The 14,454-nt window shown below is 37.9% G+C and overlaps 2 protein-coding genes across 2 annotated transcripts; one reads left to right on the top strand and one right to left on the bottom strand.

The window, feature by feature from the left end:
- Nucleotides 1-377: 377 nt before the first annotated feature.
- On the top strand, nt 378-9,342 carry LOC143452814 (uncharacterized). Its single transcript, XM_076953931.1, has 16 exons — nt 378-500; nt 2,568-3,090; nt 3,327-3,524; nt 4,168-4,276; nt 4,475-4,569; nt 4,693-4,787; nt 5,388-5,616; nt 6,021-6,142; nt 6,221-6,365; nt 6,595-6,799; nt 7,051-7,183; nt 7,406-7,664; nt 8,010-8,272; nt 8,472-8,538; nt 8,672-8,738; nt 9,168-9,342. The coding sequence occupies exons 2-16, from the start codon at nt 2,757-2,759 to the stop codon at nt 9,256-9,258; spliced, it is 2,412 nt and encodes an 803-aa protein (XP_076810046.1). The 5' UTR covers nt 378-500; nt 2,568-2,756; the 3' UTR covers nt 9,259-9,342.
- Nucleotides 9,343-10,098: 756 nt separating this feature from the next.
- Nucleotides 10,099-14,454, bottom strand: LOC143453242 (uncharacterized). Its single transcript, XM_076954464.1, has 3 exons — nt 14,180-14,454; nt 13,582-13,818; nt 10,099-11,365 (listed from the first exon to the last, which is right to left on the bottom strand). The coding sequence occupies exons 2-3, from the start codon at nt 13,815-13,817 to the stop codon at nt 10,849-10,851; spliced, it is 753 nt and encodes a 250-aa protein (XP_076810579.1). The 5' UTR covers nt 13,818; nt 14,180-14,454; the 3' UTR covers nt 10,099-10,848.

Genomic DNA, 14,454 nt, shown 5'->3' on the forward strand with positions numbered 1-14,454 from the left:
AAATCACTACTGGTTGTAAATGAAATACGCTAATGCTCGGAAGAAAGTTAAAAATTGTAAAATGCTTCAAACGTGCATGAAAATGGTGATGGTAACTTATTAATATGCTGATTACAACTAGCACAGCCATTTGACCAAATCACAAAACAAAATTTGTGTACTTTATGTGCTTTTCTACTTATGTTTTGTTTGTTGTTCTTTGTTAGCATGTTTTATTATGCTAAACAAGGGTAGCAGTAACATAATACTTATCACTTTCCCCACAACGAGATGGCGAAATAATACGACGCCTGATTTTCTCGATCTGTTTGTGTTTTAGTGTGGCGCCTTCTCAACGCCACCAAACTGGGATTCCCCAGTTTTCTCATTCTGGGAATGGGAAATCAATCAATCATTTTATTTTTTCGTCAAAAGCGTAGTGGGTAAGAAAAATCAATCCAGTTATTATTAGCATGAGCAAATGAAAGAGAAATGGCTTCAAACGAGCTCAAAGAATTAAGGTAAGGCTTACTTGCTGGTAACAACTAACATGCTGGCCACTAACTAAGCCCAATCATTTGTCATTCATAGCCTAGTGCAGTTGCAATTATGCAAGAACAACCTTCGACTTGTTATAAAGTTTTCACGTTAATTGTATCAATTTGAGCTGGAAAGAGCCAAACAGGCTGTTAGTTACTGTATCTACAACGTTCATGTTAGCTTTAAAAAAGGAACAAAAGCCTTGAAATCATCATTTTTTAGTTGCGGCGTAGCGCCGGTCACCCTGCAGCCCGGACCAAATGTAGGCCTAATGCTGGGCTGCTGGTATTAGTGGTATAGGCCTACTGTGGTGCAACCGGGTGAAGTTTAGGTTAAACTTAAACCCAAAGCCTGAGCTTAAGCCCGGTTTTGGAAGAACCATTTCCTTCCTTTCTTCTAGAAAAAATACATTGCCTTTACATCTTCCCCTCTAAAAATGGTAAAATCTCGACATATGGACCTAGTTCTGTAGGCTATTTGCCATGCATAAGTGCATTATAAGTGTATTATAAGGCATTTTTTAGCTTTGGTTTATTGTTTGGTGCTGACCGTGCAGCCGTGTTAACCTTCCATCATCCCAACTGAAAAGAGTGAAAAATACGGCAGGCAGTTCAAGACATTAATTTAATGTTTATATATATAGATGGTCTTTGCCACTTTTTTCTGTCCATGTGTGTGTGATCGTAGGCATTTCTTCGTTATTTTTTTATACTATAGGAAAGGTGAGTACCATTTTTTTGCTCCCCACAGTCAATGGCAAAAAATGGCCTATATGCTGATACTTTTCACTATGGCCGGTTACCGAATTTAGAAAAACCAGCTTAATGGCCAAACTGGAGAGCATGGCAATTTTCTATGCGATCTTGAGGGTGCCGTACGTACAAAATCGGGGTGACTTGGTGCATGATGACAAAAATTGTGTTGCACCAGTTGTATATATTTTGCTGTCTGGTAGCCAAAACACAGTACCTGTAGGCTCCGTTTTTCGAGCAAAATGTGAAACGTGAATGTGACACAAACAACAACCGCAAATGTGAAACGTTCGAGTGCAGAAACCGCAGTCTTCAAATATCTAGAGGTTGCAGTTGCCATGCCTTCCACTATAGTTTGAAAGTATCATCCATAGTGGAAAGTGTGGCACCTGCACACACAAGTTTCATCAATGTGTACACTAGAGTTGTTTATGTTTACGCCTATTTCTAAAAAATAAACAAAAAAGGTAGTTGTTTGAATTCCAATTTATAATAAATAAACAAAGAATTAAGGCTTCCTTGCACACCATCATGCCAAAATTTGTGTTTTTACCCGCAACATTTCCTGTAGACAACTGCCATATTTTCCAGTTAGGTTATCATTATAACCTTTACCCGTAGACTATGGAAAGTCTTTGCATCACGTCCTGACTACTGAAAAGTTTGCTTTCAGTGCGCTGGATAAATGTAATGCCAAAATTTGTGCCACACCACATCATACTCAGAATGTAGGGAAAAGCGATAATTTTATGCCAGAAAATTAACGCAGAAGCCAATTTTGTCTCACACATCGTACAAACTTTCCAGCAGCAGGGATTGACTTAAACTCCATGATCATTTCTTTATACCTCAAAAGAGAAGCTTGAAAAAATCATTTGCAGGATTTGAACCATAATCTTCAGTTGTCCAGCATACTAGCCCCGATGGCAACCACTACACCACGGAATTAACTTCTTCCTCACCCAAAAAGAATAATGATAAACTTGTCACCAGAAATCTGGTTACCATGCTGCGATTTTCCAGCTTTAGCTTTACAGACGCCGGTGAAATATGCACTTTGCATTTATTTTCAAGGCTGATAAGTGCAGAATTTTTGCTCATTGCCTCGGTGAATATTTTTTATTGGTCAAACATCAGTTGTCGTTCATCCTGTTTAGTACAAGGTTCGATAGAGACACATTTGCATTATACAGTATACCCATAACTTAAGTCTTGCATGAGTCTGTTTAATTCAGTATGTAACTTTCCACTTAACCCTAAAAATCACAAAAATTCATAGTTTTTTTTTTGTTATAGGCTACCTATATTGCTCAGACCAAATTGGTATTTTCGACAGTAGTGTAAAGGCTAGAGATCTAGTTTTTTGGTTACAATTCAAGCCTCCTCTGCCCACTTTGTTGATTGTGAAAACACCATGTACTGGTAGTTAGCAGATTTTAACTAGTCTTTTTCTAACAACGTGCGTAGTTGTGATTTTCAACAATAATGAGCACGGAAGACAGTGTTCAACAATACATAGAATTTGAAGCTGCAAACCCTCTGCCTGATCTTGGAGATATTTTATTATCGAACGAAAACTTTTGTGATGTCGATCTTTCGCAAAAATCAAGCCAGTCGGAATTGCAAGAATGCTTTACAAGTGAGCCTGGAATATGCCACTCCATGAACGCCTGCGACATAGATTCCTATACAAACCTTCTTCACTCTACAACCAATTGCATGACGTACAGTGAACCTTCAAGCATTGGAGTGCAGTATTCCACCAATACAACTTTATTACAACCTATTTTAAAATCCAGCACTACGTACTCAGTAAAAGGTATTTTGAAGCAGTTTCCAGTTATTTGAAAAGTTATTTTATTGTTTCTTTCAAATTTTAATGGAAGCCTTTTGTACCAAATTTTTATGGTTAAAATATTCTTTATTAAACTTATTCAGTTGTTATGTATCATTTTGCAATAGCCTAATTCAAGCCTTTGAAGCATTTATAATATATTTATATTAAAGGGAGATAAGAATGCGAGCATATGCGTTCAATTGTTGTTTTTGTTTTAGATGTAAACTTGAACGATGTTTCTGATTCTGCTGCCGAAGAAGAATTTCTTTACCAACTCAATCTATCGAAATGTGACAAATTATCGCCAGCAACATCTACCAGCAATAGCAGTCCTAACAAACCAAATACACGTGGTCTTTCCAAGCTCAAATGCGCCCGGCTTAATGGCACAAAGACTTCCTTAAAGAAAGAGAATGGTATGCTTTCTTACTGTACACTTAGTCATCATAACCAATGTTCCCTCTAAGCTGCGCGCGTGCGCAAATGCGCACTGCTGACACGGTCTCCGCGCACAGAAAATCTGTGCTGCGCACAAGAAAAAAATCCAACCTGAATTGAAAATAAAATAAACGCATAATAATGGCCACTGTGCGAACGTGGCACGTCTGATGTTGCTCACAGTTGTCGAAGGGGCCGCTCAGGGAGTTAGTGTGTTTGCTCAGACTCGTGAAAAATTAGAGGGAACATTGATCATAACCAAAGTGTAAAATTCCTGCATTGGTCGCTGTCTTGCTGTTCGCATTGGCATCAGTGATGATGACCCATAGTGAACAGTGTGGGACTTGCATGCAGGAGATTCATCAACGTGAACGCCGAACTTTTTTTATTTTCACTCCAAATTGTAATAATTAAACAAATATTTGAGGCTTTAGTGCAAGCCATCATGCTAAATTGCATCTTTGGACACAAGATATCACGTCGAAAACTGGCATACCTGTCGTGATCATAACTAAACTGCACTATTCTTACATCACCTGGTGGATGCTTGTATATTACTGCATGTAATACTGTTAGTTTGTTTCTAATATTTAAAATACTGGCACTTGGGACTTATTTCAGACAAATGCACGAACAAAAGACGAATTACGCTTCGTGAAAAAATCTCCCGTGTAAAAGTAGCAAATCATGAACAACAGAAAGCTATGAAAAGTGCTGCTGATAAAATGCGGTAAGATTTTAAGGATGTTGATTGTATAAGTTTTGCAAACGGTATTTTTATGCATATATAAAGAAAGATTCAAACGAATATATAAAATTTGTTTTTAAGTATTAAGCTTTGGATCAATACAAGTAACTTACTAAATTTGGCAGATGCTTGGTATTTGCTTTAAACTTATGTTTAACATTCACATATGCTTCATTATAGTATGAGACATGGAAAGTCATTAATGGGTAATTTTACTCCCACGAAACAAGACAGCAAAAAATTTAGCAGACCTCTCCAGAAAAAGATTCAGCCAGGTAAAATAATTACTTTCTTTAGTGTATAAGATTCACGGTTGTACATCACCATGAAGTAGGTTTCTGATGTAAGCAATTAAACATATCATTAGCTACGTTGTGACAGTATTATGTATGTTAAAGTTACAGGAGTTTGTCGTTTGTGCAACTATGCCTACTCCTGCTTGGGGGAGAGAGAAGAACATCTTAGTGACCCCGACCACATCATCAAGAGTGAGGTGAGTGGTTTGTAGATGTTGACTTCTAACTCTTCTCCATATTTATTTTTGTGCTGATGACAAGTTGTTTATTATTGCTAGCGGTGAATAGTAAGTTGTTTGCAAAATCACCAACGATTTAAATGAATACAGCCAGACCTCGTTAATCTGGACCATTATGTTTTGTGAAAAAACATAGGTTTTGCGAGGTATATGGAAATTACAGATAATTGAAACTGAAAGAATGTCACAGTGAAATACAGTTATGTAAGAAAGCAGATATAAAAGACTACACCAGATTAAGATGCAACTACTTCCAACAGGAATAATTCTAGTAAAAAAATGTAGAAAATTGGTCAATGGCTATGCCTAAGACATACATTGGGGTGTAAAAACTATGAATATATGTTGTAATCTGGATTAGCGGAGTTTTTTTCTATTAATTTGGCTTAGCCTTTGCGAAATTGTCCTGTCACAGTCGTACGGCGAGGTTTCCAGCTTAAGAGGATAAAACGCATGGGAAGAAATTTGTTTCTAGCAGTTTCTTGTCAAATAGCGGGGATTCTGGTTTTTTGAATAAACAAGGACTGGCTGTACTAAAGTCTGGTCAAAAATTTCCAGGTTAAAAGTGGCACCAACTTTCAGTTTCTCGACAAGGAAGCAAAAGAATTCAGCAACATCCGGATGCCTGCTCAGTGTCCAGTGTGTGCGGAGGCATTTTCCAAAGTACGAGAACTTCTTGTCCACCACAGACGCAGCCACTCAAAAGCTAAACCCTTTCAATGTGTGCGGTGTTCAGTCGCCTTCTACAGACGATGTGATTTGCTGGGTCATATCAGGAAACATTTAGGTATGGGTTTCACTAAATGAACTCTAATTCTTTCAACTAGACATCGCTCATTTTGTATTGTTTAATTCATTGCCCAAATAAATCAACACTATTTTAATGAGGTTTGTAGTTTATCCGTTTTGATGTTAGTAGCTATATTGATAACAGAATACGTTTTTGTGGCACTAGTGGTGGTGGTGGTGGTGGTGGAGTGGTCTTCTGGTCATCTAGAAGCTATTTTCCCCTTTTTCTACAGAAAAACATTTTCTTATATTAAAAATATGAACATTTTTTATTCCGTTTGTTTTATGTTCTACCTCAAACCTTGACATGTGTCCGTCATACTTTTAATTGTCATGCTAATTTAATTTAATTGTCATAATAATTGTTAATTTAATTGTCATAATATTCATGCTCATTTACAGGCATAAAAAAATATCAATGCAGTGCGTGCCCCAAATCTTTCGATAAGCAATTGAGCCTGACGTCACACCTGATATCACAACATGGTCACTCTGACACAAGACCGAGAAATTATAAATGCACAGTAAGTTGCTGTTAATATTATTGCAACAATTAGTGAAATTACATCAATATAACCTGACTTTTTGCTTTGATTTGACAGGAGTGTGCTGAGGCGTTCATGTCGAAGCAAGCCGTCAATCAACACATGCACACGCATACTGGTTATAATGCGGTGACTTGCAATATTTGTGGGCGCGGTTTTCGAAGCAGCTTTGCACTTGAAGCCCATCTAAGGGTGCATTCAGGTATTGTTTCCTATCTTTGTAAGAGGTAATGTCTCATATTTTTATACTTTACTCGGCTTCAGATTGAGGTCTTCAATACAAGTAATTGGAACAAGATCACGGCAATTATTTTGTATTTTGAACCATTTAAAATAAATTTTTTTCCTTTTTTTATTTAAAACTTTTTTATTGCCGTTTTATTAAACGCTGCGAAATGTATAATGTTTTTCAAAAATTCCCAACAATCTAGGTGAAATGCCTTTCAAATGTGAGCAATGCTCATACACGTCCAAGACCAAACAGCTGCTCCAACGGCACCTACGCAGTCACACGGGTAGCAAGCCATTTAAGTGCACATACTGCCCCTTCAAATGCGCTAGCACTGCAGGTTTAAAGAGGCACATACTCCTGCATACTGGTTCGAAGCCTTTCCGCTGTCCCTACTGTGAATACAGGTAAGAGTCTACAAAGCAAACTGAAGGTGTGAAACAGAGAAAGCTTAAATGTCCTGCTGAATAATTTCTGCAATGCTTTTGGTTGGTCATTTTCGATGCATATACAATTATACATTATTCCCAATGCTATGCGTTGCAGCACCTATCACACACAGACCAATGGTCTTCAACTGAATGCTTTAACGTTAACGTTTTCATGACGTATGCGTTGTTAATGGAAGCAAGTTTGATGTTATTACCAATGTCTTCAGGTGTACAAACATTGAAAACTTGAGAAAGCACATAAAGCGGACTCAGAAGCACGTGGGCTTGAATATATACCCCTGTTTGCACTGTTCATTTTCGTGCGACGAGCGCACGGAGTATATTAGGCATCTTAAACAGGTATGAAATATACTGGAGTGGATAAATGGTTGTACAACGGACAGATTTTTTCAAGTTTAGATTGGTTGTACTTGGGCTTTTTCATCTTGTTGCACGATTAAATTTTTTCTACCTCCATGAGTACACCTTAATAAAAGTTAGCCAGTATTGTTAACAACTGTTCCACGACCACTAAGTCCAACAGAAAGAGTTCACCAGAGTTTAAATTTTTCCTCGTTTCAGCAACATTTCCCTCAATTAAGTGAAGACAATGCATCCGCTGCCAAATTATCCGGCATCTTTTTTCCTGATTCTCCTCCATCGACCAACGCGTCAGATCCCTGCAACGCCATCCAGACCGATCCATGCGATGTCGTGCAGTCCGAGGTCATATGCGTCATACCGAGCAACGTTTGTGACGTCATACAGCATGATGTCATTTCCTCCGACGCCTCGGTGACGTCTTCAATTCACGGCGTGCAGCCAATGAGCATAGTCCAAGGTATTGTAACTCTTTATAGACGTGCAATTGAGATAGGACACGATGAATGTGACGATGACGATTGTAAGTCTAAGTATTAAGTTAAACCGGCTGCTAGACCGCCATTTCAACATAAAACGTTAAACAAGAACGTAAGTGGACAGTAACGGACGTAAAAGGTGTTACGATAGATAACTTCGATCAAATATCGCATTAAATTGTTACAGCTATTATTATTATTAAATTTATTATACCGGTAGTAAATTATATGTATGGTTTGTTCATATAAAATATAGTAATTATCACATATGCTAAAATTTTTGTTGCTTGTCAATTATCAAGGTAAAATATGTTTTTTTCAAAAAGCTGCAAACCAAAATTCCGACGCATCCGCCATCGAAACCCTGATACTAGACGGGGCCAACCATCTCTTCCAGTCCTCTTCAAATATTAACGAACTAGATCACGGTCCAGGTTTATCGACAGAAGGAGGCGCTATAGAGAGGTCCTCCCCCGTTTCTATGAACGGTTTGGACGGATCAAACAATCCTTCCATTAATGGTTTAAATGAACTCATGTTGAATGCATTGATAAAAATTCCCAACCTGCAAAAAGTCATTCTACCTCAGGTATTATTTCTGTTTTATTTTTCTCAGTTAAAATTCTTCGGTCGTGCTATGCTAGAGTAGTCGATTAAGGTATCGGAATAAAATAGATGTTGCTGCAAGGTGTCAATAAACTCAGTTGATCAAACTAGGAAGTATTAACTCTATAGACCTTTGCCCATTACTCCGTTCATTAGCAAAATATGTCGTTGTATTTTTGCAGGGAGATGGCAACGCGCCTATAACGCTCGTGATTGGAAGCGAATACGGTTCTTATGACGTCACCGAAGGTAAAGTCGTGGCAGTATTTGACGTCATAATTAGTTAGCCAGCACGTGTTAATGCAACAGGCAGTAACGCTGATCAATTAAAGAGTTTCAGTTGTCTGTGAAAATATCCCAAATCACTCGATTGCTTTTCTAGATCTGCGAGGCCAAAACCAGCAGCAGATAACGAGTAAGGACGACGTTCAACTTCCTCTACGTAACGGGTAAGTAATTAAACGTCATTCATGGAAACAAATATCAACACTAAATTCTACCGTGAGAAACCTCGAGTTTCTAGTTATTTAAGTTGATATTTTAAACGAAATCGTTCTAAGAGATCACCAGGTATTCTGTTGTTAGCTGTTACCGACTTTTAATATTCGGCCTAGCACTGACCATGTTGAGCTTAAAGTAAAGTTAAAGCTGCAAATAGTCTTGTCGCTACTACTTGTATGTGGGGCGGAATCTATACGTTGGGATTAATTGGGTTAATTCCACTGCAGACTGCATAAATATCAAACGACTTAACGATCGGTTGTTCACTTGCAACCAACAGAATAAATCGCAAAAGACCACCAAACGGCCCACCCCACGTGGGAAAGTCTTTAATTCATGAGATTACGTCATCTCTGTCACATGTTCTTGTCTTTCAGGTGTTCAGATGTCGTCGCAACAGTGCCATCTGGCGATCATGAACGTTACATCATTTCGTCGAATGGAATTGAACCTTACCCAAAAATTTGATTTTTTACTGATTTTCCTTGACGAAAATGAAATCGCTCGATTTTTGCGCAATTGTTGCCCCAATCATTCGGGCAAATTGTTTTACCTAGCCAATTTCTTGCAATGACTATTTTCGCCAAAAAACTATTCTATTAATTGTTAGTTTGGTTGTTGGCTTTGATTTTTCACTCATTTCGTTTATGGGCAATAAAACATTAAATTGCGTTTCGTAACGAAAGAAAAGCTGCTTACAGCAAGGCCACAGAAATGTTAGCGCATTCGCCGAAATTGCACACACACATAACGATTTAATATTTTTTGTAGTCAACGATGTTGTTCCGAAACTATTATTGCAGTGTTTCCTAAACCTTCGTGAATTGAGCATGTTTGCTTAGTTATGAACATTAAGCAGCCATAAAAGTTACAGCAGCTGAATGGAGTATAGTTGTTTGTTCTTTAGGTTTCAAGTTGTTTTACATATAATTTCGGAGAAGTCATTTCTACAGACACCAAGTTTGTAAACTTGATTCTGTCCAGATTAATGTGAAGTGATCTCTGCTTAGTGAGATCACGTGTCTGCATCAATAAACTCTGCTTCATGTGAGTTCCATGAAGGCTTCTTCTCTGCCAACACAAATTGTAGACATACAGTAAGCTGAAAACTAAAGCGAAACATAAGACATTCTGTCAACACAAGCATTTCTATAGCACGCCAATAATAATTTAATGTGATGGAATTCGCCGAAAAGTTAAAGGGATAATACCACGTGTTGTTAAACGCCACAAATGCTTTCCAAAAGTCGTAGTTTGTGAAAAATTTATCTGCAGAAACGTATCCATCCGATGAAAAAAACATATTGATCGGTTTGAGAAAGTTTTATAAAACATGTCACTAAGAAATACATGTTACGGCTGCAGAAATGCCGTTGCCGATATTTGGCCAAACATGCAACTGAGTTATACGGCTCAATCGAGTTCTATATTAACGCCCGGAATCAGGCTATCGGCATATTACAACCTGAGATACGCAAAAAATATAAAGAATAACATATAAGAAAGGAAAAGCCGCGAGATGCAAACGTTATTTCCATCTTGTCTTAAACGTTCCTGATCATAGTTATTTTGTAGTTACAACACTGACTTGGCGATGTCTAATTTTAAGAAATAAGGATTAGAAATGTTAATGATCATGTTTTAAGCTAAAAATGCTGTAAGTTTTATGAAAACCATTCTTACGTCGGCGACAACCGAACAATGTTCTTTTTCTGCTCTAACTTGGGAATTTAAAACATACGGAATATCTTAGGCCTAAATCTCAGGCTAAACCAGCCTACTGGAAAAAGACTTCTAATTGATGCGAACAACCTTTCCGTTTTGAAAAATTTGTTTATGACAAAAAAGTGTTTATACATTTAGCCAAACAACAGAAAACGAAGTGGCAATAATAAAATGTGGTCCATGAAATCCACAAACACTCAACCAAAAAGACATCAGCTAAGAAACTTCCAATGAATTACTTCTTTGAGTAACGTACCACCGACAAATCTTGCACATAAGTTAATCAACATCTTACACAGTAGTTCGTGTGACCCATTTGTCCGAACAATATGTTTAATGAAAACAAAACGGAAGTTTACAACACCAATCCCTAGCGTGGTCCGCGCACTCTTGCGCCACCTGACCGGTGTTAAATTTCGGCTTGGGTGGCTTCTGTATGCATATTTGTGGTACGCAAGTCCGTGCGGAAAACTCCAAAGTTTTTGCGCCTCTCTGCAGACCGGCACCTGCCTGGACGTCACGACGTAGTTCCGCTTTGGTGACTCTCTCAGTGACGCAATCGATCAGCTTGTAAAAGGCGGTTTTGACGTTTGTGCCTCCGCCTGCGCTCACCTCTGAAAATAAAGCGCCGTATTCCTCGGCTAATTTTTGTCCTCTCTGGAAGGAGACTTCTCTCTTCTCGCTCAGGTCATTTTTGCTTCCAATCAACATCATCACCGGATTTTCTCCCTGGGTCGTAGTTTTCAGATTCTGCAGCCACACGATGGCGCGCTCCAAGGAGCGCTTCTCTGTCACGTCATAAACGACAATAGCCCCGTGCGCGTGCTTGATGTAACACTCTGTCGTCGCCCTGGGAGAGCAGGAAATAAAATGTTAAAGTTAATTAAGAAGTAAAACATATTCAAACACTTTTACGAATAAATGTGTTGGATGAACGAGGTCACGAAATCGCTGTTAAATATGTTTATGCTGCGTTAGACGAACGCAGCAATTACGACGCTAAAGCACGCTGTAAAATTGTAACAATAAATGAAAATATGAAGTGTTGTTAGTTTGAACGCGACACTGCGATGCACAGCAAATGCTGAGGTGTGCCGCAAACCCTTAAAACTCCGTTATCGAAATATTTTCTTTTAAAGGTCTTGGTTTGGTATTTACGTAAACACATTTTAAATTTGCTTGCCGTTTTGGATCGATAGATGTCACGTCACATATCGTATTGATTTTTGATAAAAATAAATTAAGCGTAGAAATTTGGCACCTTCGCGTCAGAACGACGTCAATAAATTGACAAAATGCATGGAGACGGTAGCATACTACTTTATGTATAAAAACTCCAAAAGTGAGCAAATACTCGAGACAGGACCAGGTACTACTCTGGTTAAATCACTTAAGGTTGATGGTTGTTCAGCAAGATATTGGCATAAGGAAAAATTGGTTTATCATCTCATGCATTTTGAACAAAAACTGATCGGCTTCTCTTTGTCATTATACAAATAACGTTTAATGCTTAAGTAATGTTCGCTAAACCATTTAAAAAACTTGATCTGAAGCAAATTTAATTTCCAATCAAGCCAATTAGACACAAAATCAAAAAATTCGCCCTATGTGCCATGCCAGCCACTCGAAGAGGGTTGAATTATTCATGAATTGCTTACAGACATAAAGAAGAAATTTAATGAATACAAAAATGTGCAGAACCACCGAATTCTTCTGAATAGGTCACATTTAAATGTTTGGAATTCAGGTCATTTAATAGGGATTTTGAGCGCTAAATCTCCCAAATTAGAACATGTTTGATGATTAATGCACAATGATGATCTCATATTCGTATAAGGCATAGCATGTTACGAACACTGACGAATTTTTCCATGTTCTCATTTTACCATTAGCAATGGCACTTGAAAAAAAAAAACATGTAAATATCTGGTCATTTCTAATCGACTCTATAATTCTGATACAAGCGTCAAGGGTTTAAAACTTCCAACGCAATCTGAATTTGAGGGCCCACATAATGTATTGTCAAATGCGGTGTTTACAAAGCAATGCCATTGCATATGCGCCTAAGAAGTCTTTTATTGGGCCTTTTCTCCCCACAGGACAATTGAAAAATTCTTTACAATAATGTATCGAATGCATTTGCTTAGATCAAATTGCGAAAACAAATAAAACCATATTTGGTCATATTACAAACACTGGGACCTACACAAATTTTCCTTTGAAATATCTTTAATTCATACCTTACTTCTCTAAATTTGCCCACGTCTATTATGACGACGTTACTACGTATTGGTGACAAACAACCTCTGATTGTTATTTGCGTAGTTGTTATTTACAGATCCTAACTAACTTTACCTGGTACCAATCCAAGCATTTAAATAGACGATTAAATGTACTGCAGTTGCTATTTTATAGTCGAGGTCAAGCGACAAAGATTAACAAATAGTCATTGTTATACCAGCGGGAAGGCGGACTAGCGGCCGCATTATGTGATATGAGTTAGCGAAGTTTATCATCAAAGTTGACATTTGCCAAGTTTCGACAACGCCTACTTCATTGCCAATCATGCGTATCGTAGGCAAAAAAGCAAGACAGGTTTTTAATTCGAATTTAATTGCGCGTTCAACGCGTGTTTGGGCCACTGAATTTATAACGTGATCAATATATTTATGGTCTTTTTCGGCGCGATGTAAATATGCTAAAGCACAGTTGACTTTTTGGAATTATAGTAATCGGTTTGTTAATATTTACATACGATATTGATCACGGCATTACAACGTTTGCGAGAATATTTCTACTGCTAAAACATCCTATTTTTCAGTTCAGCTTAAAGCGCTTCAACAAAAGAAACGTTTATTTTCCATTTAGGAAAAATATTTAAACATCAAAGGTACTAGCAATATAAATCTGAAACTTCGAAACGAATTTTAAGGCTTCGATTGCATCCTCCGGCGTTAAAATTGTAAACATACTTGAAACAAACAAACAAACTGCTCGATTCTGTTTCGAGTCAAAAGCGCATTAAAACAATAAAAGCAAACCCTTGAAATTCAAAACCTGCTGTACCTGTACATGTCTCTGCCACCCATGTCCCAAATTTGGGCACAGACTCTCTTCGAAGGGACAATTTTTCTCGTGTGTTCCATCACAACGGTCGACCTTGAATTTTCATCGAAGGAATTTCGCGCAAACCGAGACACTAATTGTGATTTTCCGGAGCCTGTCTCTCCCACTACTATGATTTTATACACACGATCGTACTTGTCCCGGCCAGGAACATCCGATAAATAGGGAACCGACATGCTGTAGAATTTGGATTATATGAAATAACAAAGGGTCATATATGCAATGTGTCTTAATTTGAGAAATGTGAAATATTATTACATATACGAAATATGTGTTTAAAATGCCTAATAACTGAATTTAACCAAAGTAACGCGGTTCGTTGGGCTATGAAACAATAGCAACACTGGTGCTTTAATCATAGGTATTAGGTATAAAGCATAGTGTATGTTTCATGAACATGTTGGTTATAACGTTTAAGGCCAACAATCTTGACCGTTGGGTAATAGATCTAAATTAGCATATGGTGCTTCTGCAATTATCGCACTTTTATTCACACCGCACCAGCGACATTAAATAAAGTAATATCAAACATTTTTACCTGCTTTATTACAAACGCTTCCAATTGAGTTTCCTTCGACGAAATTACATCAGCAGTAACAGAACGTTGCCAGCTGTTAGCAGCAGTAACGATTAACTCAGCCTAAGAATATGTGAAACAGTACATCGCGTTTTCAGAAGTTCTTAACAAACGGATGCGATTGAATGAACCAGCTGGCTATCGGTTCTCTCTACACCAACAATCTATGGAAGGTTTCCCATGTTGCTAACTCCCCGACTACTGATTACAATGTACCGCTACGCTGATTGTACGAC

This window comes from Clavelina lepadiformis, chromosome 4, assembly GCF_947623445.1.
Source record: "Clavelina lepadiformis chromosome 4, kaClaLepa1.1, whole genome shotgun sequence".
Classification (NCBI taxonomy): domain Eukaryota; kingdom Metazoa; phylum Chordata; class Ascidiacea; order Aplousobranchia; family Clavelinidae; genus Clavelina; species Clavelina lepadiformis.

Excerpts from the sequence above, each read along its gene's own strand:
- LOC143452814 (XM_076953931.1), top strand. The coding sequence starts at position 2,757 with ATGAGCACGGAAGACAGTGTTCAACAATACATAGAATTTGAAGCTGCA. Across the intron at positions 5,617-6,020 it reads TCATATCAGGAAACATTTAG|GCATAAAAAAATATCAATGC; the intron begins GTATGGGTTTCA and ends GCTCATTTACAG. Across the intron at positions 6,366-6,594 it reads CCATCTAAGGGTGCATTCAG|GTGAAATGCCTTTCAAATGT; the intron begins GTATTGTTTCCT and ends CCAACAATCTAG.
- LOC143453242 (XM_076954464.1), bottom strand. The coding sequence starts at position 13,817 with ATGTCGGTTCCCTATTTATCGGATGTTCCTGGCCGGGACAAGTACGAT. Across the intron at positions 11,366-13,581 it reads GGTGGCAGAGACATGTACAG|GGCGACGACAGAGTGTTACA; the intron begins GTACAGCAGGTT and ends CTGCTCTCCCAG.